At 44.1% G+C, this 26,399-nt stretch overlaps 5 protein-coding genes across 5 annotated transcripts; all 5 read right to left on the bottom strand.

The window, feature by feature from the left end:
• Positions 1,774 to 2,969, bottom strand: LOC8055253. The gene has a single exon (XM_002456447.2). The coding sequence runs from the start codon at positions 2,810 to 2,812 to the stop codon at positions 1,955 to 1,957; it is 858 nt and encodes a 285-aa protein (XP_002456492.1). The 5' UTR covers positions 2,813 to 2,969; the 3' UTR covers positions 1,774 to 1,954.
• On the bottom strand, positions 4,346 to 5,029 carry LOC8055252. The gene is made up of 2 exons (XM_002456446.2): positions 4,654 to 5,029; positions 4,346 to 4,555 (listed from the first exon to the last, which is right to left on the bottom strand). Exons 1-2 carry the CDS (start codon positions 4,964 to 4,966, stop codon positions 4,533 to 4,535), a joined length of 336 nt encoding a protein of 111 aa, XP_002456491.1. The 5' UTR covers positions 4,967 to 5,029; the 3' UTR covers positions 4,346 to 4,532.
• Positions 11,987 to 12,404, bottom strand: LOC8055251 (non-specific lipid transfer protein-like 1). Its single transcript, XM_002456445.2, has 2 exons — positions 12,107 to 12,404; positions 11,987 to 12,015 (listed from the first exon to the last, which is right to left on the bottom strand). Exons 1-2 carry the CDS (start codon positions 12,402 to 12,404, stop codon positions 11,987 to 11,989), a joined length of 327 nt encoding a protein of 108 aa, XP_002456490.2.
• Positions 13,058 to 17,554, bottom strand: LOC8055250 (probable inactive purple acid phosphatase 27). The gene is made up of 13 exons (XM_002456444.2): positions 16,960 to 17,554; positions 16,720 to 16,807; positions 15,895 to 16,164; positions 15,666 to 15,774; positions 15,446 to 15,563; positions 15,124 to 15,256; positions 14,849 to 15,036; positions 14,557 to 14,743; positions 14,405 to 14,472; positions 14,141 to 14,234; positions 13,832 to 14,023; positions 13,579 to 13,659; positions 13,058 to 13,405 (listed from the first exon to the last, which is right to left on the bottom strand). The coding sequence occupies exons 1-13, from the start codon at positions 17,265 to 17,267 to the stop codon at positions 13,310 to 13,312; spliced, it is 1,932 nt and encodes a 643-aa protein (XP_002456489.1). The 5' UTR covers positions 17,268 to 17,554; the 3' UTR covers positions 13,058 to 13,309.
• Positions 19,101 to 25,702, bottom strand: LOC110433403 (probable inactive purple acid phosphatase 27). The gene is made up of 13 exons (XM_021455430.1): positions 24,938 to 25,702; positions 24,733 to 24,820; positions 22,084 to 22,353; positions 21,866 to 21,974; positions 21,634 to 21,751; positions 21,420 to 21,552; positions 21,033 to 21,220; positions 20,731 to 20,917; positions 20,571 to 20,638; positions 20,159 to 20,252; positions 19,850 to 20,038; positions 19,582 to 19,662; positions 19,101 to 19,368 (listed from the first exon to the last, which is right to left on the bottom strand). The coding sequence occupies exons 1-13, from the start codon at positions 25,408 to 25,410 to the stop codon at positions 19,276 to 19,278; spliced, it is 2,091 nt and encodes a 696-aa protein (XP_021311105.1). The 5' UTR covers positions 25,411 to 25,702; the 3' UTR covers positions 19,101 to 19,275.

Below are 26,399 nucleotides of genomic sequence, written 5' to 3'. Positions count from 1 at the left end.
TCCCAAGTGCAAACCCTAGCTATTGTCGGTTGAGTGTGTGGTGGCCTTTGCAGAAAGGCCATTGTCCGCGAACATGGTGTTGAGCGTGTCCGCATAGGCCGCCACGTGGTGGGCTGCTAGCGACGAGCGACTTGTGCACGGAGCTTGTAGCGTCGAGGCATCGACAAGAGCCAAGTACCCACAACCTACGTGCAAATTGTAGTTGGGCTGTTGAGGTATCAATTTGATTTATTTGAAAGCTTTTCTGTTTTCTTTGCCTGTTTTGTTAATTTAAATTAGATTTTTTAGTCTATTTGTTAATTTAAATTATATTTTTTTTGTACCAGAAGCTAAAAAAATGATTTAACAATTTATAATTATTTCTTTTATAACACAAAAACAATTAGCAAATCATCACATACTTCACAATGGATAATCCATACCGGCCGCTCGCCAAATACGTGTACATACGTAGTTGTGTGTTCTCGTGCACCTATCATGTGCGTGTGCCGTCCATGTATACTTGATACGTGTGATCCCGAATACACGCTGCCCTGCCGGGGACGGAGATGGACAGATGGTGACGCATGTATGTAAACGATTCTCGTGGGAGCATTTCAGTTGTAAGTAGATGGAGTTACATGAGACATACACGAGATGTTATACGAGTCCTACACAGGATGACGTGGGAGCATTTTAGTTGTAAGTAGATAGAGTTACATGAGACATACACGAGATGTTATACGAGTCCTACACAGGATGACGTGAGATTGAGTCTTAGATTGAGAGGAGTCTTACATCTTATATATGTAAGATCTTAAATAACATAGGGCTTATATAGCATGTCAATTAGATCGAACGGTTATTATGAAGGGAGAGCCTCCTCAAAAACTCGCTCTTTTATAGTGTGATGATGATGATATGATAAATTTTTTAAGCCTATATCCATAATTAGACAATATTTATCAAACACAAACGAAAGTACTACAATGTCCATTTTTACAAAAAAAAGTTTAGAACTAAACAAAGCCTAAAGATAATCTTTTGAGCCTAAGTCTATGATTAGACAATATTTGTAAAATATAAACGAAAATACTATAGTGTCCATTTTGTAAATTTTTTTTAAAAAACTAAACAAGGCCTAAAGACATTTGAGATTGTTGATTGGGCCATAAGTGGGACAGACAGTTTTCTCATGATCTAATCCAAACAGCTTGGTTTAGAACCTTAGAAGTTAGATTGCTTGGTTCAGGACCAAACAAGGTCTTGTTCGGTTGGCCGTAATAAGGACCGATGTTAAAAATATATACTGATATTATGAAAAAAAAAACACTCGTAAAATTCTAGCTGATGCTGATAAGTTCGGGAACGGTGCCAAGTCTATCTTCACTCCCGACATTCATCAAGAACTCAAAATACTTCCCTCCTTAAAACTTTGCCTTAAACTCTGTTTCAGTCGATCCGTTCACGACTTCACGTCAATATGGAATATACACCGCCGATAAACTCAGGCCTTCTTTACTCCCATCTCGAAACATCAAATCTTTAAATCTTTAGATATAGAGTATGAAATATAAATAAAAATAAAAACTAATTACACAATTTAGTCAGAATTGACAAAATAAATTTTTTGAGTCTAATTAGTCCAAACAATAATTACTCTAAATAAACAAAAATGCTACAGTGGGCAAGATGGTGCAAAGGCCAGCGTAATCTGACAATCAACACAGAAACACAATTTTCCTCGAAGAAGTATATGAACAATTACAAGATGAAAGCATTACTAAACGGGGAAACAACAAAGGAGAGTCTTTATTTTCACAAACAAAGGAGAGTTCGGTTGTGGATTCGTTGCACTGCCTACTTCTACTCTAATGTTAAAAAAACAAAAAAAAAAATCTACTCTACTCTGCTTCTATGAAGCGGAGTTCTCATTCGACCGTGTGCACGAGATCGTCGAAGAAGCACGTGCATTCTACAGGAGGAAGTGCTGCAGGTATCGGAGCCCCTCGTCGGCGCACACGTACCGACACTCGCACATCACTCCGAGCCTCACCTTCTCCACCACCTTCTCCTCCCCAGCCAGCTCCACGACCACCTCCGCGTCCAGCTTCGCGCCGCCGCAGCCGGGCGCGGGCAGCCTCGCGGCGACCCCCGCCTCACCTCTGCCGCCGAAGGCGACGGCGCCCGCCGCCCTTGCCGCCGGCACCTTGGCGTCCATCATCAGGACCGCCGCCGCCGCCGCCGCCGCGGGTTCCTCTTCCTCCTCCCCGCGGCCGCGGCGCGCCGTCGTCGTCCGCACCGCCGTCCACCTGACGCGCCACTCCCCCGCCCCGATCGCCGCGTTCCGGTCGCTCAGGTCGACCGCGAACAGGAACAGCCCCGCGGAGTTCTTGACATGGGCGGGGGCGGCCGCCCTGTCCGCGGCGACCAGGAAGGACAGCGTGCTCCCGCCGCCGGCCGTGACGATGTCGACGGCGAAGGAGACGTCCGCGAGTGCGAGGCGCGGGGCCGGGAGCGCGCGGCAGCGGACGGACGCGGAGCGGAACAGCTTGAACAGGCGTCGGTGCGGGGACGAGGAGCACCGCCGGTCGTCGCCGCTGCTTTCGGTGTGGGGAAGGAGGCCCAGCGCGGAGGGGAAGTGCTGCGCGCACAGCCGCGCCCAGAGGTAGTCCGCGGCGAAGGCGGCGTGCCACGAGGTGGACACGCAGGAGGCCGCCGCGAGGGACGCGGCGTCGAGGAGCGGCGCGACGAGGGGGAGCGCCTCCCACGGGGGTGGCGACGGCGGCGCGCGCCGCGCCGGCATTGCTCTCGCCTCGCCGTCGCCGTGCATCTCACAGATTGGGTGGGTGGTTGGCGGAGCTCGTATTCGTAAGCAGCTCGGTGTTCTCGCGGTCTCGCCTTTCACTTTACGTGATTGATCCGTGCGCGTCACTGCGCAGTTTATTAGCGTTCAGCGAGAAGCCGAGAGCGTACGGACGCCGGAGTACGGCAAGGGATGCGGCCATGCGGGGAAGGAACGGGTTGCAACGGGAGAAGGCTGCGCGGAGCGCGGGGCGGTGTGTGCGCGCGGGTGGAGCACACGTGCCCGGGAAGGATCACGGTGGCGCGGCGTGCGCGAGGCGCGTGGCGCGCGAGGAGATGCCTTCGAACGGAGCGCGTCGAGAGAGCGGTGTACGCTGACAAGTACTCCACGCTGTTTTGCAGCCGAGTGATCATGCACAGCTCACCGGGGCATTCGGTTCCGTAATTGGGTCCTTACGGAAATTCGGTTTCTCGAAAAAGAGATGAAATTAGATTTCTCGAAAAATAGATAGGAATCGGTTTTTTTAAAAAAATTGATACCGAGAAAATTCGGTTTCGAAAAAATAGGTACCGACTAGTTCTTTTTAAAAATCGGTGCCGAGAAATACTTTCGGATCTTATGAACATATAATAGCAAGTACAAAAGCTAGTTTTGATATAATTTGAAAATAATTCTTAAAAATAATAGTATCAAATACATCTATATACAAGTCCACAAAATTATATGAGTAGAGTACCATATGTATAAAATATAATAGATTAAAATAGTGCTATTAATAATATAACTACACTTAAACTCAGCACATTTTGGTAAATTCGGTTCCTTATCTCAGTAAATTTGGTTCCTGGAAATTAGAAACCAAACAAGGTACAAAAATTCGGTTTTGGTACTTTCGATTTGGTTCTCGGTATTTTCGGTTTAATTCTCGGTTTTCGGTATTTTGTGCCCAGACTGATGCACAGTATAGCACTTTGAGCGTCTACGATGGTTACCAGATAACTGGTTTAGAAAAAATTGTATTCGTCGTCAAAGAGAAAGATCAAATAGCAAATGGCTTCTAAATAGTTAAATCTAGTACAATTTCTCAAAAACTTCTCTTTCTCAGTTTCCACTATAATATTTATTTTTTATTATTTCTATATCTTATTTATTTAGCTATTTGAAAATTGTATTGTAAATGTCCTTGGAGAGTTTTATTCGCCCTCCTTCCTAGCCTCGAGCCCTCAAGCAAGATGTAACCAACGCGCCGACCCACATGTGAAACAACAACAGCGCGGTGAAGTATGCATACCTATCGAGTGTAGCAGTATGTAGCAATATTGGTTATTAATATGGAACATTAGGACAATCTAAACTCAAATTTAATTTTCTCTGTTGTATCGAGTGAACTTGTAAAATTATTTTTCTTCCCCATATTTTTCTTGGCTTTGGGATTACATCTGTGCCCCGAATAAATTTGTGCGGTTTTTACACATATAAGGATGATATAAAAAAACTTATATTTCCTAATTTATTTTTTCTGTTCCTACTCGTGGAAAATATGGTTCGCAAATCAGTTCCTGAGCAATCATGAATTTTGTGGGGAAGGCTTTATTATTAGCTCAGAATATTTTCGATACATCAATGGAGCTCTTACACCTTATATTAGTCTCAACATGACCTCATATTGTACATCCATCGGAAGGTAGATCAGCTATGGCTGTTGAGATCTAAGGACTACGTCCAGCACTTCCCTCTTGTGATCCGTTCATTTTCTAGGAACCTTGTAGCCTGCAAAAAAATCAAATTAAAAGAAATACCATGGATAGTCACATATAAAGTTCACAATTTACACTATACTTCTATAAATAAACACATAAAACACTTACTTCCACACTGGAAGCCATGCTCAAATGGCCTCTTACATTGCTCAGCAACATACACAACCTTCTCCATGCACACGACCTTCTCAATCTCCTTGGTGACCTTGGCGCACAGGCAAGGAACATTTACCTTCTTGATGACACCACAACAACCATCTGAAGGAGGGACCTTTGGATTCGTTGGAAACATCACGTACCGCTTGCATTCAGTTATCAGGCTTTGGAGGTCATTATCACAACCTCCATCAGCCTGAGAGCCTACGACGGATATGGCTACTATAGAAGAGAGGACTAAGAACAAGCTCGGAAGTTTTGCCATGTTTGCTAGTTCTTGGGTAGCCTATTGAAGGTTACTGAAAGAACTGTATTGTGATATGAGTGATTTTAGAGTACCTGGGTTTATATAGACGTGGTCAGGGAGGGTCACCCAACTTTGTGTCAACTTTATGCCGCACACTCGATATATTGGTATGGTGCTGAGTCAAACTATATGGACAAATGTTAATATTTATGTTGCATGTTATACAAGTGTCAAAATTAGTGTTGCATGTGAGGCAGGTGTCATTTTGATATTATATGCTATACAATACATGTGTCCATCTAGAGTTGCATGTGAGACAAGTGTCAAAACTAGTGCTAGTATATAGACAAGTGTAAACAACTAGGGATTCCATATTTACAAGTGTTAAAGATCAATGATGACATGTAGAAAAGTTGTTCAGGTGAAAACAGAAGTAAGACATAAATGAAAAATAAATGTAATGCAAGAGAGACTGCACATCGACAACCACATATTTCATTAATTTGTTTTGAGTACGGAATATGAATCCAAATATAACAAATGCTAATATTAAAATGGAGACAGTGGCACTTCACAATATTTTGGACTCCAAGTGTTTGCTTGCATACATTTGTTTTGAGTGTGGAATTTGAATTAGAGAAAGAGCTACGCATAATATCTTTTGGATAACGAAAGATATACTTCAGACTAGAGATACGACCATAGGTGATGATCTTCTTTCATCAAAGGTTATAAAGAATTTGGGTTTTTGCTAAATGTTAATCAAATTTGTTGCCAAAAAAGCAAAAAAAAAAACTAAGCAAAATTGAATTTGGTTAATCGATTATTGCAATATGTATTATACGTGTACAAGAGATAATACAACAACATCAATGCATTGAAAACCACCCAACAAGAAATGCATCATGCAATAAAAGAAATTAAAATCAACAAAAAATGTTTCTAACAAATAAAGTCACTTGGATATACATTTGAATATACAAATTAGCATAATTTTACTATTTGATGTAGTAGCACAAAGAAATTTGGTTAAATCAATTAATTCGGTTTACATCATTTTAAAACTGAATAAATCACCAATCACTGAACAACACCAAAGTCTTCGTTGAATAGACCACGACAATTTTGGTTCAATGGATTTTTCGACTAAATTTGTTCGATTAATCGGTTTCAGTTATATTTTGCCCACCCTAATCAAAGGAACAAATATCGATATGTAATAACTCTGGATAATCTAAAGTAAAGTGGGAATCTTGATCAACATAGAACATTTTCTCTTTGGTTTAACAAGAGAATTTGTAAAAATTTATTTCCTTCCTCGTATTTTCTTGGCTTTAGGATATTATTGTAGTGCCCAAAACACCTTTGTGTGTTTTTATGTAATCAAGATAAAAAAACTTATGTCTTCTGATTTACACTACATTTGTGTAATATATCCACATAGAACACATAGTTCCACACTAGATGTTGTGCTCAAATTACTTGCATTACCCGACAATAAACACAACCTTCTCCATGCCTATCGCCTTATTAATCTCCTTGGTCACCTTGAAGCATAGACAAGGAATATTTGACTTCTTAACAACATCACAACAACCATCTAAAGGAGGAGTCTTTGAGTTCGCTGGAGGCATACATTTGTTTTATGCTTGGAAGGACATTCTTGCAGCTTTCATTGGACCTTGTGCCTATGATGGACATGGAAATGAGCATTGTGTGGGAGGAAGTGGAGGAGACCATAGGGGAGGGAGCGGAGGCAATCGAGGGTCATGACCCAGAGAAAGAGAGAGGAATGGGTGTTTGAAGGGTCGAGATGGCGGACTAGAGGGGGGGTGAATAGTCCTTTCTAAAACTTATTACGCCGGCTAACCGAAACGAATGTGGAATTAAAACTATCGGTCTAGCCAAGACTACACCCCTCTATCTAAGTTCTTTAGCACCTTGAAAAGATCCTAAACAAGCAAGCAAGGTGCTACCTTAGCAAGAGCTCACCTAATCAATTCTAGAAGCAAGGTCACACAAACCTATGCAACTAGTACTTTGCAAACCGTGGAAGCTCCTACTCAAACTAGTGAGGCAAAGCGCATAAAGCCTAAGCTCACTAGCAGGCTCAATAACAAGGCAACTAATGCCAAATTAGAGAGCGCAACTTACTTAGCTACACAAACTAAGTAATGTGACTAACAAGGTTACACAAACCAAATTAGTCACGCAAGGGAACTACTTCTAGCTACACAAGCAAGAAGGTAACTAGAAAGCTACACAAGCTAACTAATTACAAGAGAAACTACACAAGCACAATTATATGAATGTAAGAACAAGCTTGTGTTAGGGACTTGCAAACCAACGGGAAGAACAAATGTTGACACGATGATTTTCTCCCGAGGTTCACTTGGTTGCCACCAAGCTACGTCCCCGTTGTGTCGACCAACACTTGGTGGTTCGGCGGCTAAGAGGTGTTACACGAACCTCGTCCTCACTAGGACACCGCAAGAACCTACCCACAAGTGAGGTAGCTCAATGACACACACGATCCAATAGAGTTGCTCTTCGCGATCCCCGCGGGGTGAGCACCGTACCCCTCAATCTCTTCTCCGGAGCACCGCACAATCTCCTTGCGTGCTTCGACGGAGTCACAAGCCACCAAGCCGTCTAGGAGGTGGCAACCTCCAAGAGTAACAAGCACCACCGGCTTGCAACTCGAACACCTAGTGCCACTCGATGCAATCTCTCAATGCAACGCACTAGAAACGCTCACTCACACAATCGGATGATCACTATCAAGCATATGTGAGTTAGAGGCTTCACTAGCACTCCCCAAGCATGGACACTAAGTCCCAAGGGTGCTCAGCACCAGCCAAGGCTGGCCACCACTTCTATTTATAGCCCCAAGGGCTAAACTAGCCGTTGCCCCTTCACTGGGCAAAAAAACGTGGGCACCGGACGCTCACAGGGAGCCACCGGACACTCCACACCTAGCGTCCGGTGCTCAGCTGACCGCCACGTGTCACTAGCCGTTTGAACTCGACCGTTGCCGCCAACGGCTACTGCGCACGCGCGCCTGCACAGCACCACCGGACGCTCTGCAAGTCCACACCGGACGGTCCGGTGCTCACCGGACTCGTGCGCAGAGAGGGTGTCAAACTCGCGACCTCACCGGACGCAAGCCACCGGACGCACCCTGAGCGTCCGGTGCTCACCGGACTCACTCCGGTGCGTCCGGTGCACACCTGCACCACAGACACCACACCGGACGCTCTGGACCAGCGTCCGGTGCCTCTGCACTCAGCGTCCGGTGAGTGTTTCTCAGCGCAATAGAAAATATACACTTAATTTTCTCAAAAGCGCCGAATCCCGCCTCGCAAGCTCGGCGGGAGGGAGAGAGATACCCACACCTCTCTCAACCCTAGGAACACCACCTCCTTTGTAAATGTGCCAACACCACCATGTGCAAGTGTGTTAGCATTTTCACAAACAATTTTCCAAAGGAGTTAGCCTCTCAAACTTGCCACGCCACTCGATCCTAACACGAATGCAAAGTTAGATCGCTCAAGTGGCACTAGATGACCGATATGCAAACAAGTTTGCCCCTCTTGATAGTACGGCCATCTATCCTAAATCCGGTCATAAACTTCTCTACACACCTATGACCGGTGAAATTAAAAAGCCCTAGGTTATACCTTTGCCTTGCGCTTTCCATTTCATCTCCTCCAATGTTGATGCAACACATGCACCAACCAATCACCAAATGATATGATCCACTTCATATCATCATGTGACCGTATTGGTTCATCGATCTTGACCTCACTTGCTCTTCACCGTTGCCTCGGTCCATCGGCACCAAGTCTTGCTCAAGCTTCACCGTCACACGCGGTCCCTCGCTTCAAAGCCTCCGACTTGCCCTTCACTTCTTGCAACCGGTCCATCAAGTCAAGCCTCATCTTGATCTTCTCCACCTTGGTCACATGACTCCATGTCATGTCTCATATGCAATGAGCTCCTCCATCATCACATCATCACCTGTGGACTAATCTCCTGTGTATCTCACATAAACACTATTAGTCCACCTAAGTTGTCACTCAATTACCAAAACCAAACAAGGACCTTTCAGTGTTAGGCTGATAGGATAGGAATTAGCAGGGGTGTATGAGGAGATAAGGTTTTTTTTTAAAAATAGTGTTATAACGTCCGCCTTAGTGCATTTTTGGACTTCTATTTTACATCCGACATTCACCTCGTGGGAGATGTTGGCATGCTAAGATTTTTCTCCACCATTTTTCTATGTATATGGTTCTACAATTTTCATATTGGTAAGTTACATACAAAGGGAAATATCTATATTCGTTGGCAGATTTTTAGTTTTTCTTTCAATTACACGTCTATTGAACTTTCCTATTGATGTGGGCAAAAAATTTTATCCAAAGGTGTAGGTTTCTCCTACTATCTATTTTGAGATTATTTCTACAATCCATGGGATATATCACATAAACAACCGACTCTAACCTTGCATGTAACAAATTCTAGACGCGAATTAAGTGGATGTCACCAGACATCAATTACACGATATGCACGATATGGCATTACCAATCTATCCGAATCCAATTCATTGTTCACATTCTACTCCTACCATGAAACCTTAAAGAAACTAACATAACATTCAAATGGTAAATTGTGAAATCAAGTGGACTATTTGGGCTAAAGATTAAGTGGATCTAGAGAAGGGGACTATAGAATTGACGCCATTGGGGGAATTCTTGAGATCGAGTGGAAGAACAACAAGAAAGGAGGAGGGATAATGGGTTGTGTCACGCGCAGTATAAGGCTATGCCATAGCTTTTTTCTTAATAGAATGATACACAACTCCCATGCATGTTATAGAGAGGATGTCATATGACACCAAAGGATACGGTGTAACACAACTGTATTGTGCATTAATACCACATCATTGGTCAAGAACTTGCTAGTGTGGTCATATCAGTCATGCCACATGCATTGGCATTATCCATTTGCCGCATCAATCTATGATGCGTGACGAAAAGGATTGGTTCTTGGGTACCTAGTTTGGGAGTTGTTGTGATTATATTAATTTTTTGGTCTATCTTTTTTAGGAAGACATGATTATGTTATCTTTGTAGTATTTTATTCCTTAGAGAGATACCATGCATGTATTATTTGATTGAGCTATTTATTTTTTATATAATTATAGCCCACTTTGAAAAAGAACATTTTGGATATATGTTTGGCATAACCCCTCTCTTACTCCTCATTCTTCATGAGAAGTGATTATTTGGAAGAAAATAATTATGTGGCTAGGAGTGATTCTTTTGAATTCTCTTAGGGGCTATTTGGATCCTTCCATTTGGAAGAATTGAAATCTACTTAATAAATTAGGCTAGTTAGCTTGGAATTTGACATTCCACCACTTTCCAAAGTTCACATATAAGTCTATCTTAAATTCATAGGGTGGAAGATGAAAATTGATTCTATAGATCATCATTCTATGTTTCTACTTTGCAACTTATAACACACTTTACAACTTGCTCCTCTATGTTAGAAATACAACACATAGGTATCTTTCTTGTATAGCCGACAATAATATATAAACATAATCTATATACAACCATATTAGCTTAACTAATATGTGTCTAAATTGTGATTTTCAAAATGAATTGAATTCCAATGATCCAAACGGGATCAAGATAATTCTAAATAGAAAGTTACTCTATATGTGAAATGAATTAGAAGAAAGCTACTTTTAGCTCACAACCTCCTAATTTATTTTAGAGAAACTTCACATAATCATCAAATGATCATTTATCTGCAAGATACTATTCAAAAGAGATCCTCCTAGATTCAGCTCTATTCGACAATGCTCCATGTAGTATAAACCACACAGTCTGGTAGGGATGAGACAAGAATCACTTCTCCATTTACATTAGGAGCTGGGAGCTAAGGCTTTGTTTGGCATAGCATCAAGGGTTGATTCTCTACTGAATCCAACAGGAGCTCTGCAAAACAGTTTTTTAGAGAGAAGTGATTCTCTGATGATTTAGTAAGTGATTCTCTAAAATAAACTAATAGGTTGGAAGTTAAAACAAGTAGCTTCTCCTAATTCTCTATCGTGATTTTGAGAGTTTATGCTAAAAATCAAAGAAAACCACTTTTAGCCACAGAATCACTTCTCTTAGAGAATTAGCTTCCATAGAGAATCATAATCAAATGGAGCTCTACCAAACATGCATTAAGAAACTGCTCCCTGTTGTTCTCTATTTAATCATCACCGGAATCACTCTAAGTCAATTCAAACCAGCTCTCTACTCTGCTTCACATAATTGAGCTTTACCAAACAGGCCTTAAAAAGCTCCTCCGAGATAGCTCACAAACATCCCCACGCGTTGCAATGGGACACACAACTTGTTGAGTGATCATTTGTACAACATGTGGCTTGGAGATTTATTAAACAATCACATCATGGTTTCAATTCGTCTCAAAATCGATTGTGTTCTGCGCCTAAGCGTGTGCTGCTCTAACTCATATGGTTACAAGAGGCATATAGAATTCCTTGTTCGGTTGGCTGATAAGCCATGACAAAAAGTACTGTTGACTGATTTGTTATGAGAGAAAAACACTGCTGAAGGACTGGCAAATACGGTGAACGAAGATTGTTATGAGAGAAAAACACTGCTGCTCTAAATCGTAAGTCGCACCGTTTTTGGATACACTACTCAAAGTCGTAGGGCTCGAGAGAGATTGGTTCTGGCGATGATGGAACAATAAACCTTCCTCTCTTTATAATACTACAAATTAGAAATAGAGTAGAGAAGAGAAGGAGAGTAGATAAATAGAGGGCCAGGATCACTTCATACATATATATCATAATATAATACAAGTAAATGCAACATACAAACTTATTTAGGAGACAGTCTGACATACAGACCAAAGTCTCTTCGCCGAAGGTACAGAGGATGTACACACCACCGATGTTCAGGTAGGGACGAAATAGCACCGATGTTCGTCATCTGGATCGATACACGAGCATTAAGCAAGCGCGCCAGGAACGTGATAGCCTTCAAAAAAAAAACAAGCACAATAATCTCAAGTCAGATGTGGAATATAAGCTTTTTACTGTTATTACACACAGTAGGCTAGGCTACTTACTTCCGCACTGGGAGCCAGGCTTGAGGGGCCTCCCGCAGTAGCTGGCGACGTAGACGACCTTGTCCATGGAGATGAGCGTCTCCACCGTCGGGGTGACCTTGGAGCAGAGGCACGGTATGTTCGCCCCCTGGATGACGCCGCAGCAGGCCGCCGACGGCGGGATCTTGGGATCATCCGGGAAGCGAACGTAGTCCTGGCAGTTGGTTATCAGGTCATTCAGGTCCTGGTTGCAGTCGCCCGTCGGCGGGTCCTCGGCCGTCGTCGTCGTCGTCGCCGGCCTCGCCGCCGCCGCGGCCATTGCAAGGCCAAGCAGAACCATGCACGCGACGAACAGCCTTGCCATGTTTCTGGTTGCTACGGGCCGGCGCGCTGCTGCTGCTGCTACCGCCGCTAGTGTAAGTTTTGTAACTGCTGTGGCCTGCACTAGCTTTGCGTGTGGTTTTGCGGGATGGAAGACTCGGTTTATATAGGCATCATCGTATATGCCTTTTGTTTACCGCAGGTTCAGCCGTCCTGCCACGGCAAAGCACAGGTCGGAGGTACATAGAAAAATCGTCAGAGCTGATGATCACGCTTGACTCAAGTCTGGACGCGCTATAATACGCACAAAAAAAAGTACTAATTGGCGTCTAGATGATGGAAGATCTGCTATATTTACAAGGCGTGTGTCGATTCCTCCACTGAATTCCGGTTCAATTCAGGGACCTGGAGACATGATGTAGCTTTCGCTTAATTTTCGTTGTCAGCGCAGCTGGACAGTCGAACTGTGTTGGCGTATATTATGCAGAGCTTAGATGTTGCCGTAATGTTTTAGCATACTTGATGTCGAAAAAAATTTTATTAGTTCCCTACTTTCAATGATTGCGAACTGAGCAAAGGTCAGCTGGTTAAGTTCCTTACAATGGAACATGCCTATCGGATTCGAGTCATCAACGTTGTGCTCATATTTATTCTCGTGCTAATCGGAGAGGCACCTGTGATGAGTTTGTGTCTATATATGTAAGTGGATGCGTGTATACTGAGGTACGTCAAAATAAAATGTTTCAGTAAATTATAACTGTGGCGAAAAAAAAGAGAGAGTTAAAGTGTATTGTAACTGTGCCACGGTGACGATCAGTCCATGAATTGTGTAATTCAGCTCCATTTTTTATAGCATAACAAAAATATAAGTAGCTCCAGTTCCATCTTTTCCATAAACTGCAGCTATGGTTGAACTGGCTGGTTCCGTAGCCTCCTTGCCGGATCTGGCTTCACAATTCTAAATTGGTCCAGAATCTCCATAGTATTTGAGCTTACAAACTGAAGAAAACAGAGTAACAATTGTTCAGAGAGAAATGCCAAAATGGGGATCTTTCGGAATTTTCTGGATTTTTCGTTATTCAATGCCACTTGAATCTCCAAAGTACTATTTCAGTCAAACATGTGAGAAGATAGAAAACATTGAGAAAAGGAAAGGAAATACAAAAACTGACCTGAACCAGCATATCACCTCTTGTGGCATGCACCCTGGCATACCCGAACTCTGAAACTCTTGATAAGCTCCACTTGTTCAACTGATTATTTGAAAATCAAGGCAAGATTGTTAACAAGCATGTATAGTATTGGATATCAATTTATAGTTATAAACTTAAAACTATCTCTCAAATCTCAATGTTCACTGAATAATTATTACAAGAAATCTCATGTATATCATACTTTTTAAAGACTTGTTACTATAATTCTTACCACAATCTTAGGGAACTTGTCCAAGCTAAACCCTCCAGCTCCAACGATGGCATGAACAGGCGCAGTATATTTGCTGTTGTCATAAGTATCAATTCGACTTGCATCCTTCTTTGGCTCGCCTTTGCATATGCTCCGGTATACTGCACAAGTCCTCTCATAGTTGTGTACATGGCCAAAGAAAACCAAATCCACCTACTCACCCAAAAACCAAAACATGATACTATGGTTAGCATATTCAGATCAGCTGGCCATTTCTTTTCATACCAGCCTGATGTAGTTAAGTTTCAGTTTTCAAGTGTGATTTCTTACCTGGTACTTGAGTAAGAGTGGCTCAACAGAGGCCACAAAAATTGGATCTACATTAGCTGGTATTCCGACATGGGATGAATACATCGGTCTATGCCTGCAATTTTCATTGAAGTATGGTGATGGGTATCTGAATAGCACATATTACCGATTCAAGAGAAACAAAGTATAAAACGAAAGAACCTAAGTTTGTAATTTTACTGGGTGGCATGATCCGTCCATAGCCAAGCTACTTCAAAACAAACATGCTTATGTAACGAAACTCACCCAATGAAAATTACCCATGGTGTCCTCGATCTATTGACTGATGACAAATCTTGATTCATCCATTTGTGCTATTCAAACAATAAAATTTTCAGAGACAATACATACATTTCTAAGTCTGAACAATACATGAAAAGTTCCAATTGACTGTATACCTGCTCCGACATCTCTGACCACTTATGCTCAGTTGACATCACGACGAAGTGAATGCTCCCTTGCTCAATTGAATACCATGGCTTATCCTTACTGACAGCTGGCATGTGGAAATATGACTCATATGCAACTCCACATTCACCACCTGAATCTGGGGTCACATATACAGAACCAGACTCTGCATAATCCCTGAGGCAGACAACGCAAGTTCATGGTCAATGATGGTGCATTTGAAGATGCAAATCAACTCCTCAGATTACATTGCAAACTTAAGATTTTAATATTAGCAGTTACCTTTCGTGATTACCAATAGCGGTCATGTAGGGGACTCGAGAAGCGACTGGTGCTATGAGGTTTAGGAAGAAGTCCCATTCAACCAGAAAGCCCGTAGCATAGCTTATGTCTCCTATGTGGAAGACTGAATCGACCTTTCCTGTCTGAATTTCTTTAGCCACTGCCTTGGCCAAAGAAATCGATCCAGGCTGCAAAACGCTTGCCGTGAGAGTTACTACTGAACACAAAACCCAGAGTTAAGCGATTCTGTTTTTCAAGGCAACATTTTGGTCTACCTGAATGTAGTGTTCCACTGATGGGTCCAGCGGAGCCTTCCCCATATCACCATAGATCACAAATGATGTCTCGTCTGAGCCTGCAGCTGGTGGCATTCTGAATTTGTTTGTGCTACTCCAACCCACAGAATCACTGCACAAGCACAAACTCAATATCTGTGTGAACACATGAAACATCCATCTCCTTTGGTTGCCAGAATGTTACTGCAGAACTGGCTGACATTTTAAAGTCATAAACCTTACTAACACCCATGGCATTTTCTAATTCTGAAGCGTTGCTGATCAGTTGTTTGCAAGGATCTTAGTCACAAGAGGACTTTACCTTCCGTAGCGGTAGGTGTAGGACTGAGAAGGCTGGAGGCCGGTCATGACGGCCGTGTGAATGTAGCCAGGGTCATGCCACCCGAAATCCTTGGCAGGGCTTGGTAACAAGGGGCTACCTGCACGGAGATAAGTTTGCCGAAGCAATTCCAGAATCAAACACTGTCACATTTCCCTCAGTAACATCTGCTCTCTAAGATAAACGAACGATCACGACTTACTGCACATATCATTCTGCGTGAACGTTGCCACTTGAGAAGTAGCAGACTTGCCCACTCCGTACTGAACCTGCTGCGGCCTCCGGTCGCCGCTCACCCAGGTAAGCCTCATCTAGCAACACCCAATGCATGCTTCCAGCGCTCAGATACAGTTGCCGTAAAGCTGTTGCTTTTGCAGAAAATCACCAGTAGAATGAACGAAGAAACAACGGTGGGACTGCTCAGTGCTCACCGATGTTGCCGTGGAGTCGGTGCTGGAGAGGTGGCCGTAGAGCGGGCTGGCGGGGTTGGCGAACCGCAGCGCGCCGGACCGCTGGAGGACGCACGGCGTCCGGAAACCGCCGGAGAAGAGCACGAACTCGACATCGGTGCGGAAGTTGACGACGTGGAAGGTGAGCGTGGCGGCGCAGGTGCGGACGCTGCAGGCGCCCGACGCGTCGCGCTTCTGGCATGCCGCGGTCTTGCAGCCCAAGTAGCCAGGGTCGTGCCTCAGGTACTGGGCCTGCGCAACCCCCGGTAAGAGGACCGCGTCAAAATAAGCTCAGACTCAGTTCGGCCCGAAACTTGGCGTCTTTAGCGGCCCATGCATACTTTGGCCCATTATTTGGGACGGCTTTGAGCAACGATGATTCTACTACTAGTAGTACTAGATAGAGTAGCACTTTCTAAGCTCCAATTACACAGCTTGCCCATTTGAACCATGCAACGCACGTGATGCATGTGATGACAATGTATCCATACGGATGACCAATGTTTGCACGCTAGCTAAGGCTTGCTTCATTCATGATATGGATGCCCATTCTTGTGAGACATGTTGCATTGGGCTGGTACCGAAAAATTAATGTCGCTATGATCAAAATACTTAACCAACTAGAGATGCCTTTTCGTAAACTCAGCAACCTCTTAATGAAGAGAACGACTTGAACATGGCAGAAAGAAGTTTGTATAGCAATTATTGGTGGCAAACTAGTACCCTACGTAGGCGTGGATGAACCAGCAAAAAAAACACAGAAGGGTACGGTGAAGCAAGCAGCCGTGCATGCAATGCGAAACTTGCCTTGACAGGGTAGTGGCACAGAAGCGGGAGATGCGCTAGATCGCCGGTCTGGACGTAGTTTTCACCACTCAAACGGCATCTGGAGACACTGCATGCGCAATTGCGCATGCACCAATTCACGGAGAGATCAGAGAGACGATCCGTTCATCCGTTATCAAGTAAATAAATAAACGATCGAAACATCAGCTAGCAGTCAGCTAAAAACAATATTTTGCTAACTTCTTTGTTTTCTAAAATTACCTGGAGTAGTTGGAAGGCGTGATCATGGCGACCCAGTCATCGGCATCGGGCCTGAGGACGCCGGCCACGGTCACCCTGACGAACGCCTCGTCGGGGAGCGGCGCCCCGCCGGTGCTCACGCTGATCGCCAGGTACGGGCTCGGTTTGGAGCACACGCCCAGACTCCTCCGGTTCACCGTCCTGAACTCCGACTTCCCTGCGAAGCTCTCGTGCAGCATCTCCGGCGGCGGCGGCGTCCAGCTCGACACGGCGGTGCAGAGGCCGAGGAACACAAGCAACAACGCGACGCCGGAGCCGGAGAGACCCATCGCAACGTACGCACGCGTCTGGCTACGGCCGCGCACACAAAATGTGCCTCAAGCTAAGATGATTATATTATATATAAGCACCGGGAGGAGCTGATGGATCGAAGGAGGCGCGAGTGCGGCTCGGCGTTTAGGAGACTATTAGGACCACACCAACACTGACATGGGTGTCTTCCCTCTCCCACAGTTACAGGCTTAAAGCTTATATATACCTATGTATGTATATTTAATAATAAATACTCCTAATATAAGACTATTATATTCGTGGGGATATAGCTTTGACTGGATATAAAAGAAAAAAATATATATACTAGAAGTTGTATCTTCATTGCCATTTATAGCTTTGACTCGATAAACTATCTTAACATTGATTAACTTTATAAAAAATATTAACATCATTTATGACATTAAATAAATACATTATAAAAATATATTCAATTATATATCTAGTGATATACTAATTTAATGTCATACATATTAGTTTTTCTTTTCTATGAATTTTGTTAAACTTAAAGTAGTTTGAGTCAGAACAATTCTAAAAGTTGATTTACGTTGAAAAGGGTGTAGAGCCGTGGCGGAACTAGGTGCAACTTTAAGAAGGGGCTAATTTTACCTCATGTAGATCAAATTGTACACATATGCTAGAGCAAATAATCACTAATCATAAATTTGCTGCTAATTAATACTATAAAAACCCAACAAAAATATCAAATAGACTATTAAGTACAGATTATCATTTATAAGTCACATTTAATATTTGTATGTCATATAGCAAATAATTTTGCAGATGAGTATGAAAATTAGAAGAAAAAAGAAGCATTGAACAATGATTATTAGCCTATATAACTACAAAGTATTGAACAATGATTATTAGCCTATATATTAAGTAGTGCTTAGGGGGGCCAAGGCCCAGGTTGGCCTGGCCTGAGCCCCGCCAGTGGTGTAGAGCATGCATGTGGACAATTCTTTCACAAAGGTCACAAAAAATAATTAACTTTGGAAAGCAAGAAACAACAACATAATATTGCGCATTATATAATTCATTTCTGCATATCAATTGAATGGTATCCATAGGGTGTCACACTTGCACTTTTGATATTGGAGTGTGATATTAGGAGTACGTAGTTAATTTTCGAAGGGTCCATATATACACACGGGTATTTTACCCTCTCGAGTCTCGACACCTAAACTGCTTCAGTGGCTATATTTTACTGGCCTTTGAGATTCCTTCAGAGTAAACAATATTATAAGAATTAAAGATTAATATTCTCTAGAGATTAGCATCGTTACCCCATTCTAAAATCTTACCCTAAGCTTTACGATGGACCCTAAACGATATTTATGCAAGTTTTAAATAACTGCTTATGACATCTTAATACTTAAGACTATGGATTAATGATATCTTAGTACTTAAGACTATGGTTTCTGACCTAGAATTCTTATTTTTAAAACTACAAAAGAAATGCTAATAAAATATGTAATAAGCACAAGACTTTCAAATTACCTTGAGGATAAAAATTTTTCAACAAGTAATAATATTAAAAATATGTAATTTAATATAATTTTTTTGATGTAGTAAACACAAGATATGTAATTTAAAAATATATAATAAGCACAATAGTTTCAACTTAACTTGAGGATAAAAATATGTAATTTAAAAAGAGATTTAAAATAAAACCAGATAGAGACTACAAAGTATCTATTATGACTATTGTGTTCGGAAATGAACAAAGGAAAAAAATATGCAATTTAATATAAGTATTTTTTTATTAGTCAAATGTATTAAGCATTAAATAACACTTATGTCTCCTTTCACATGCTGACGGACTAAGGGACTAATTTAAAAGGACCATCTATTGATGTAATGTTGTAGATACACAGTTATCTGTAGAATATACAATAATATATTCTTTAGCACCTATTTACAGTATACAAAAACAAATAGTATTCTTCTTCCAAAAAAGGGAGAATATGTCCCGTTAAATCTTCTTTCTGTTGTGAGCAGCAGCTATTATTGAAGTATCAGGCTCGGTGTCTTGTTTACCGAAGCTCCCTTCACAATCCTAAATTGGTCTCGTACCTCCATCGAACTTGAGTTTACAAACTGAATAAAAAAAGGTTAACAATTATTCAGACTTCAATGCAAATGCAGAACCATTTAAAAACACTAAAGTGGTGTTTCTTATTTTTTTCAACATTTTCTGGGAGTTAGTTGAGTTAACACTCAACTGTGGCACTTTCTTTACCAACGATATTGGGAGTACTTTTAAATATGCTAAAATAGAGGGACGGAAACACAACACCTGGATGAACTCACCTGAACCAGCATATCGGTTCTTGTAGCATGCACCTTGCCATAGCCAAACTCCGAAACCCTTGATAAGCTCCAGGCCTCCCCCTAAATATTTGGACAATGGGAAAATAATATTAACGAGCATATATCAACATCATTCAAGATAATCAATTCCAAATCTTCTCTCGATTCCTAACATTAACTGAATCATTGTTAACACCCTACAACTTCAAGATTCTGCAGTGCCTGCTCTGAACATACAAGCCTGGTTAATTGTTACCATGACTCTTACATTGTTAGGGAAGCTGTCCAAGGTGAACCCTCCTGCTCCAGCAATGACATGAACAGGTGCGGTATAGTTGCTGTTGTCATAGACGTCAATTCCGTTTTTGTCCTTCGTTGGCATGCCTTTGCAATCGCCCTGGTATACCGCACAGGTCCTCTCATAGTTGTGTACATGGCCGAAGAAAACCAAATCCACCTACTCACCGCAGAACCAAATATGTCAGTATGTCACTATAAGCACCATATGGTCATTTTTCTCAGGAATAATGTGGTGCGGTCCATTCTAACTTTTCGAATTTTTAGTGTGATTTCTTACCTGGTAGTTGAACAGGAGTGGCTCAACAGAGGCAACAAAGTTGGAATCCACGTTGGGCAGTATACCACCATGGGAGGAATACATCGGTCTATGCCTGCAATGGTCAGCGAAATGCCAACTGTTATTTCTTGTATCTTGCAGAACAGATTCCAGAATCCAGAGTACAACATAAATAATCCCAGAAGAAAAGGTCCAGTCTCATGCTGCAGCCTTTCTTTCCCCACCTGATCAGTCTTTGGGGTAAAGTTAATTTTGCCCTTAAGGGCATATGCCCTCACTCTCTCACCCATTGGATTCGCTTTGAGAAGTGTGCAAACACACATCCCAATGCAAAACTGCTTTGCGATGTGTGTTTGCACACTCCAGTCTTTGGCCAGGCTATTGTCGGGAGAGAAATGAGTAAGTCACTCACCCAATGAAGATCACCCATGGTGTTCTTGATCTATCAACCGATGACAAATCTTCGTCCATCCAATTATACTGCTCAAACAACAAAGTTTTTTTTTCAGAAAAGGTTTTTGTGTTTCCAAGACTTAAAATCAGAAGTAGAAAATGTACAGATAAGATCATGCCTGCTCTGACTTCTCCGACCACTCATGCTCGGTGGACATCACAAGGAAGTGAACGGTCCCTTGCTCTATAGAATACCATGGCTTATCCTTACTGACAGCAGGCATGGGGAAGTATGATTCGTAGGCGACTCCACATTCACCCCCTGAATCAGGAGTCACATACACGGATGCAGAGTTCGCATAATCCCTGAGGAGGACAATAAGACATCACCAGTTCATGGTAGCATATTTCTGTCACCGTGTAAATTCACTATTGCTAAAAATTGCACTGGAAGTGCAAGATTCTGAATAAAGAAAGTCACCTTTCGTGATTACCAATAGCTGTCATGTAGGACACTTGAGAAGCGAGTGGCGTGATGAGGTGAAGGAAGAAGTCCCACTCGACCAGGAAGCCTGTGGCGTAACTGATGTCTCCTATATGGAAAATGGAGTCCACGTTTCCTGTTTGGATCTCTTTAGCCACTGCCTTGGTCACAGAAATTGATCCAGGCTGCAAAGGTGTCCCATGACCATTAGAACCAGACCCAGTTAATATTTTCCCAGACTTACTACAACCATAACATGGCATACAAGAATGTACAGACTTCGCAGAAAAGATCCAGCCTCAGAGCAGTTTGCGTCAACACTGTATTTTGATCTACCTTATCCCCTTTATTGATTAAAATAAACAGCAGATCCTGCCAGATTACCTGAATGTAGTGTTCAACTGACGGGTCCAGTGGAGCCTTCCCCATATCACCATAGATCACAAAGGATAGCTCATCTGAACCAGCAGCTGGTGGAGTTTTGAACTTAACTCTGTCACTCCAGCCCACAGAATCACTGCACAAATACGAAAGCCACTAATTGCATATCATTTTTTTTTCAAGGATCTTAGCCATGTTTGGAGAATTCAATATCTACCTTCCGTAGCGGTAAGTGTAGGACTGAGATGGCTGGAGCCCAGTCATGACAGCCGAGTGGATGTAGCCGGGGTCATGCCAGCCGAAATCCTTGGCAGGGCTCGGCAGCACGGGGACGCCTGCACGCAGGCAATTTTGTCCGAGGAAACGCCGAATCAGACACGGCGACATGACATTTCATTCTACAGTTCCATTCTCCGAGGATAATAAGGTATAACATATGGATTACTCACTGCACATATCATCCTGCGTGAACGTTGCGACTTCAGAAGTAGATGACTTTCCGTCTCCATACTGCACTTGCTGCGGATTCCCGTCTCCACTCACCCAGGTAAGCTTCATCTGCGACAATAAACGCCCAGGAGGTAAGGGTGCTGTTCAGCTGTTGCAGAGAGCAACGGTGGTGAGTCGAATCGAATGGTGGATTCCTGGAATTGATGGCTCTGCTCACCGAGGTCGCCTTGGAGTCGGTGCTGGAGAGGTGGCCGTAGAGCGGGCTGGCCGGGTTGGCGAACCGGAGCGCGCCGGACCGCTTGAGGAGGCATGGCGTCTTGAAGCCGCCGGAGAAGAGCACGAACTCGACATCGGTACGGAAGTTGACGACGTGGAAGGTGAGCGTGGCGGCGCAGGTGCGGGCCTTGCAGGCGCCGGACGCGTCGCGCTTCCCGCACCCCGCGTTCTTGCAGCCCATGTACCCGGGGTCGCTTGTCAGGTACTGGGACTGCACTTCAGTGTGAGGAAGGTACGAAGCTGAGTATATTATGGGAAAAAAATCCATTCGATCTCTACAAAACTTTTCGGAAGGTCGATTCAACTCTTTTTTTTGAAACGTTATTTCACTCCTTAACACAGTTTTTTTAAAACTTTTTTGAAAGAAAAATTTTGATAATGATTTATGGATCCAAAATAATTTATTATGAAATACATTTCATAATGAATCTAATGATATTTATTTAATATTATAAATATTAATACTTTTCTTTATCTATATAATTAATCGAACATATAGGATACTAAACCGTGACATTATAGTGCTAGAATTGTATACTTTTCATGAACGATGGGAGTATTAAATAAGATCAAATTGTGGTTACATGAAATTTGTGTTGTCGTCGAAGTCAATTGAACTTCTACATAGTCAGGGTTAGACTTATTACCAGATAATATGATAAGCTAGAGCATGATTTTGAGAAATTTGAAGTTGATATCATATCTTTCTAATCTAAAACAAATTGTCTAAAAATTTAGAAACTTTGAATGCGTAGTTTTTTTTTCTAAAAACCATTTAGATATTTTTAAATTGTATCTATAGCCTTTTTGATAAAAGCTGATCTGCCTAAATTATCAACCTAGTCCGATTTAGCTCCATTAAAATTATGATGACGTGGCGTCAAGTAAGATGATTGACGTAACGTCACATTGGCCAGATAGTTGTCAAAACCATGTGGGGAGCAAATTAGGATAGTTCGGTAATGCTCTACTTAAGACGTCCGGAACGGACAGACGCCTCTTTCCCGCACCTACCTGTTCCTTTCGGTCTCTTCCCGTAACCGCTCGTTCCTTCCGCTCCCTTTCTGCACTGTGGCATCTCCATGCCCATGTGCCACAACGCTTCTCTAAAAAGCCACACCTCCGCCCCCACGTGTGTCGTCCAAGTTGTACGCCTCGTTGCTTCCCTCTCCCTCCTCCTGCTCCAGTGTGGAGGTGGCTTCGGCGCGAGCGCGAGCTGTGATCTAGGCTCCTTTCTCTTCTCCGGGCGGTCACCTCCGGCCTCAACTTTGGTGCGGGGATGAGCGCGACTTCGACATGGTCGCAGATCCAGCGGCTCCTTCACCGACACCGGCGTCCTACTCCAACCACCTCGGGCAGCTCCTTCACCAACCTTGGTGGCGCCCCTCCCCTCACACCGGCATCCTCCCCTGCCGGGAGCCCCCAATGCCCACAGATCTGTCGGCCCATGGTGCTCCCTGCGCTAGGGATTTCTCTCCCACCATATGTTGCAATTGTATATTTCAATTGTTTCAAAAGGTTCAAAGGTAAGTTGAAGTTGAATTATATGGATGTTGTAAAAGTAGATCAGAGGATGTTGTATATGTTGCAATTATTTTCAGAGGCATGTTGCAATAGGATGTTTCAAGTTGCAAGTGTTCTTTTTTTGGATGTTGCATATGTGTTTCACATATGTTGCAAGTACATATTCTACATGTTTCATTTCTTTGAGATGTATGTTGCACTCGAGTTTCATATTGCACATGTTTCAAGTTGTTTTGAGAGTCAGGGGCCATCGAGAAGTAGGGAGCGGCGAGATGGTGGACATGGCATGTGGCATGCTTGGAGGCCATCGTCGGGGGGCACGATGGGGTGGGGGTACTCCTACAGGGGCAAGGCGAACGAATGGGGATGGGATTGGGATGAGGTGGAGTTGTGGGGCAAGGTGGGAGCATGTCGGGTGTGCGAGAGGTGTCCTGATGGAAGCTAAGCTCATGTGCGTGTGTGTGGGGAGCGGAAGGGTTGCAGGCGAGTGCACAGACAAGGTAGCAGCACGAGCGTCCGGACGCGAGCACCTGGGTCGGACGTCCGGACGCTAGCACTACCGTTTTAGAAGTTGGGGTAGGTAAAAAAACGTTTTTCAATTGAGGGAAGCAAATTATACTTTGCCGACAAAATTTGGAGGAGATCAAACGGATTTTTTTTTCCAAGAGTTATTCCTGGATCAGAATTGGGCTTAAGAGGCCCTAGGCCCAATAGATGGGAACGGCCATAAAGATCATGTGCAAGGTATTTACGAGTTTGCCGATTTTCGGAAGGAAAAAAAAAGTTTGCCTGTTTGAACCATGCACGCACCAGCCACCAGGCACGGATTTTCTATCACGTTATATCTTTTATATGTCGTTGTCAATACTTTGTTAAGCTATCACATGTCTTCTCATAAACTCAGCAACCTATTAAAAAGGACAAATCTTTGTACTTGAACTGACAGGAGGAAGAGGTTCATTTGCAAAGCAATTCGCAACCACTAGTACTGTCATCAGTAGCTTCTTATAAGGAGTAAGGAGCAGGCAACGAGTATACAAAAACGAAATCTGGAGAACAAGCTCACCTTTACAGGGTAGTGGCAGAGAAGCGGGAGATTCGCCAGGTCGCCGGTCTCCACGTAGTTCACTCCACTCAGAGGACATCCAGCAACGCTGCGCGCGTGCACGCATCATTGCATCACAATGCAATAAGTTGATGCATCGGAGAGAAGAGAACGATGGATCCACGAGAACATGCAAATGCAACGATGAAATCAAAATCGGCCGTACCTGGAGTTGGAAGGCGTGATCATGGCGACCCAGTCGGAGGCGTCGGGCTTGAGGACGCCGGAGACGGTGACCTGGAGGAACGCCTCGTCGGGGATCGCCGCCCCGGCCCCGGCCCCGGCCCCGGCCCCGCCGGTGATGCTGACATTGATGGCCAGGTAGGGGCTCGGGTTGAGGCACGAGTCGAGCTCCTTCCGGTTCACCGTCCTGAACTCCGACTTGCCCGCGTAGCTCTCGTGCATCGTCGTCGTCGTCTCCGGCGCCGGCAGAGGCGCGGCGGCCGCCGAGCACGAGACGGCGGCGGCGCAGTACAGGCCGATGAGCGCGAGCAGCACGGGGAGCAGCGGGGAGCTGCTGGAGCTGGAGCATTGCTGGAAGAAACCCATCGCGACCGACTGCGTCCGGCCGGCCGCGCGTGTGGTGGGCGTGTGGGTGTGGCTTCGTCGTGCGGCCGCGCGCCGCGCGCGAAAAAACATGGAGTGCCTGGAGCGGCCGGCCGGAGAAAGGTTATATGCCGGGCCCGGACGGCACCGGCGGCACCGTCACGTCTCTGCTCATCTTGGCCCGTGTGGACGGCAATTAGCAAGACGTCGCGGTGGACGCATCTCGCAGCGGGAGCGGAGGCACACACACAGAGATCGATGAGAACGCGGTGGGAACGGGCGGAGCTGCCGATTCCTCTCCTTGTGCCGCCCGGCGTCGCGATCGCGATCAGTCACCACTCACCAGAGAGCCGTGCTTATATATACACGAACCAAGTTACGCCAGCCAGCTATGCCCTTTGCTCGCCGTCTGACGGCGAGCGACATAAATGGTGACCGGTGAGACAAGACAACGGTAAAGAGGGTTCGATTTGTGCACACACAGACAGCGTTCATTGTGTGTGGTTTAATGGTGACCGACTGGTAAGTAGTGCACGATGAGCCATGAGGGGCCATCTGTGCGTGTGCGCTTTCGGATGCCACAACGTCTCAACCGAACGCGCAGGCGGAGGGCGGATCGCCGAGAGAACAAGTGCACGTACGGCCGGTGCGTGGCGGCGAAACGAGCCGAGAGAGGACGACCAGAGGCGCATTAATTTGTCGTCACGACAGGCGGTAGTTTTCAGATGGGGACGATTGAAGGCGGAGTACGCGTTGGCTAGCGGATTCACCGGGGTTTGGCACGGCTCGACGATCCTGCAGAATATGCTTCTCCGCGCGAGCAGAGCAGGATCCGCTCGGCGGTGCAAAAACCCATAAATCTTACAGGTCATGTACGCACACGAATTCTCATATACGCACACGCTTCGATCTCTCGGATTCTCGGGATATTTCAAGCATGAATGATGCTGAAAACAACTTGCAGGTATTATGGGATCCAAATTAAAACATGACTTAGCGTGAACGCTGTCCACCGGTACATATCAACCGAGAGGAGCTGATGTACAGTACAGGCGCAGAACAACACCAGGGCGTCACGCCAT

This window comes from Sorghum bicolor, chromosome 3 (assembly GCF_000003195.3).
Source record: "Sorghum bicolor cultivar BTx623 chromosome 3, Sorghum_bicolor_NCBIv3, whole genome shotgun sequence".
NCBI classification, from domain to species: domain Eukaryota; kingdom Viridiplantae; phylum Streptophyta; class Magnoliopsida; order Poales; family Poaceae; genus Sorghum; species Sorghum bicolor.
The sequence above is the reverse complement of the archived record's forward strand: the minus strand, read 5'-3'. Positions and strand labels throughout refer to the sequence as shown.

What these genes read in the sequence shown, in the direction of transcription:
- LOC8055250 (XM_002456444.2), bottom strand. Translation starts at nt 17,267, where the DNA reads ATGGGTCTCTCCGGCTCCGGCGTCGCGTTGTTGCTTGTGTTCCTCGGC. An exon ending in TGTGCCACTACCCTGTCAAG is followed by an intron (nt 16,165 to 16,719) that starts GCAAGTTTCGCA and finishes GGGGTTGCGCAG; the next exon opens with GCCCAGTACCTGAGGCACGA. An exon ending in CACGCAGAATGATATGTGCA is followed by an intron (nt 15,564 to 15,665) that starts GTAAGTCGTGAT and finishes ATCTCCGTGCAG; the next exon opens with GTAGCCCCTTGTTACCAAGC.
- LOC110433403 (XM_021455430.1), bottom strand. Translation starts at nt 25,410, where the DNA reads ATGTTTTTTCGCGCGCGGCGCGCGGCCGCACGACGAAGCCACACCCAC. An exon ending in ATCACGCCTTCCAACTCCAG is followed by an intron (nt 24,821 to 24,937) that starts GTACGGCCGATT and finishes GCACGCGCGCAG; the next exon opens with CGTTGCTGGATGTCCTCTGA. An exon ending in CCGACTCCAAGGCGACCTCG is followed by an intron (nt 21,975 to 22,083) that starts GTGAGCAGAGCC and finishes TTATTGTCGCAG; the next exon opens with ATGAAGCTTACCTGGGTGAG.
- LOC8055251 (XM_002456445.2), bottom strand. Translation starts at nt 12,404, where the DNA reads ATGGCCGCGGCGGCGGCGAGGCCGGCGACGACGACGACGACGGCCGAG. An exon ending in GCCTGGCTCCCAGTGCGGAA is followed by an intron (nt 12,016 to 12,106) that starts GTAAGTAGCCTA and finishes TTTTTTTTGAAG; the next exon opens with GCTATCACGTTCCTGGCGCG.
- LOC8055253 (XM_002456447.2), bottom strand. Translation starts at nt 2,812, where the DNA reads ATGCACGGCGACGGCGAGGCGAGAGCAATGCCGGCGCGGCGCGCGCCG.
- LOC8055252 (XM_002456446.2), bottom strand. Translation starts at nt 4,966, where the DNA reads ATGGCAAAACTTCCGAGCTTGTTCTTAGTCCTCTCTTCTATAGTAGCC. An exon ending in GCATGGCTTCCAGTGTGGAA is followed by an intron (nt 4,556 to 4,653) that starts GTAAGTGTTTTA and finishes ATTTTTTTGCAG; the next exon opens with GCTACAAGGTTCCTAGAAAA.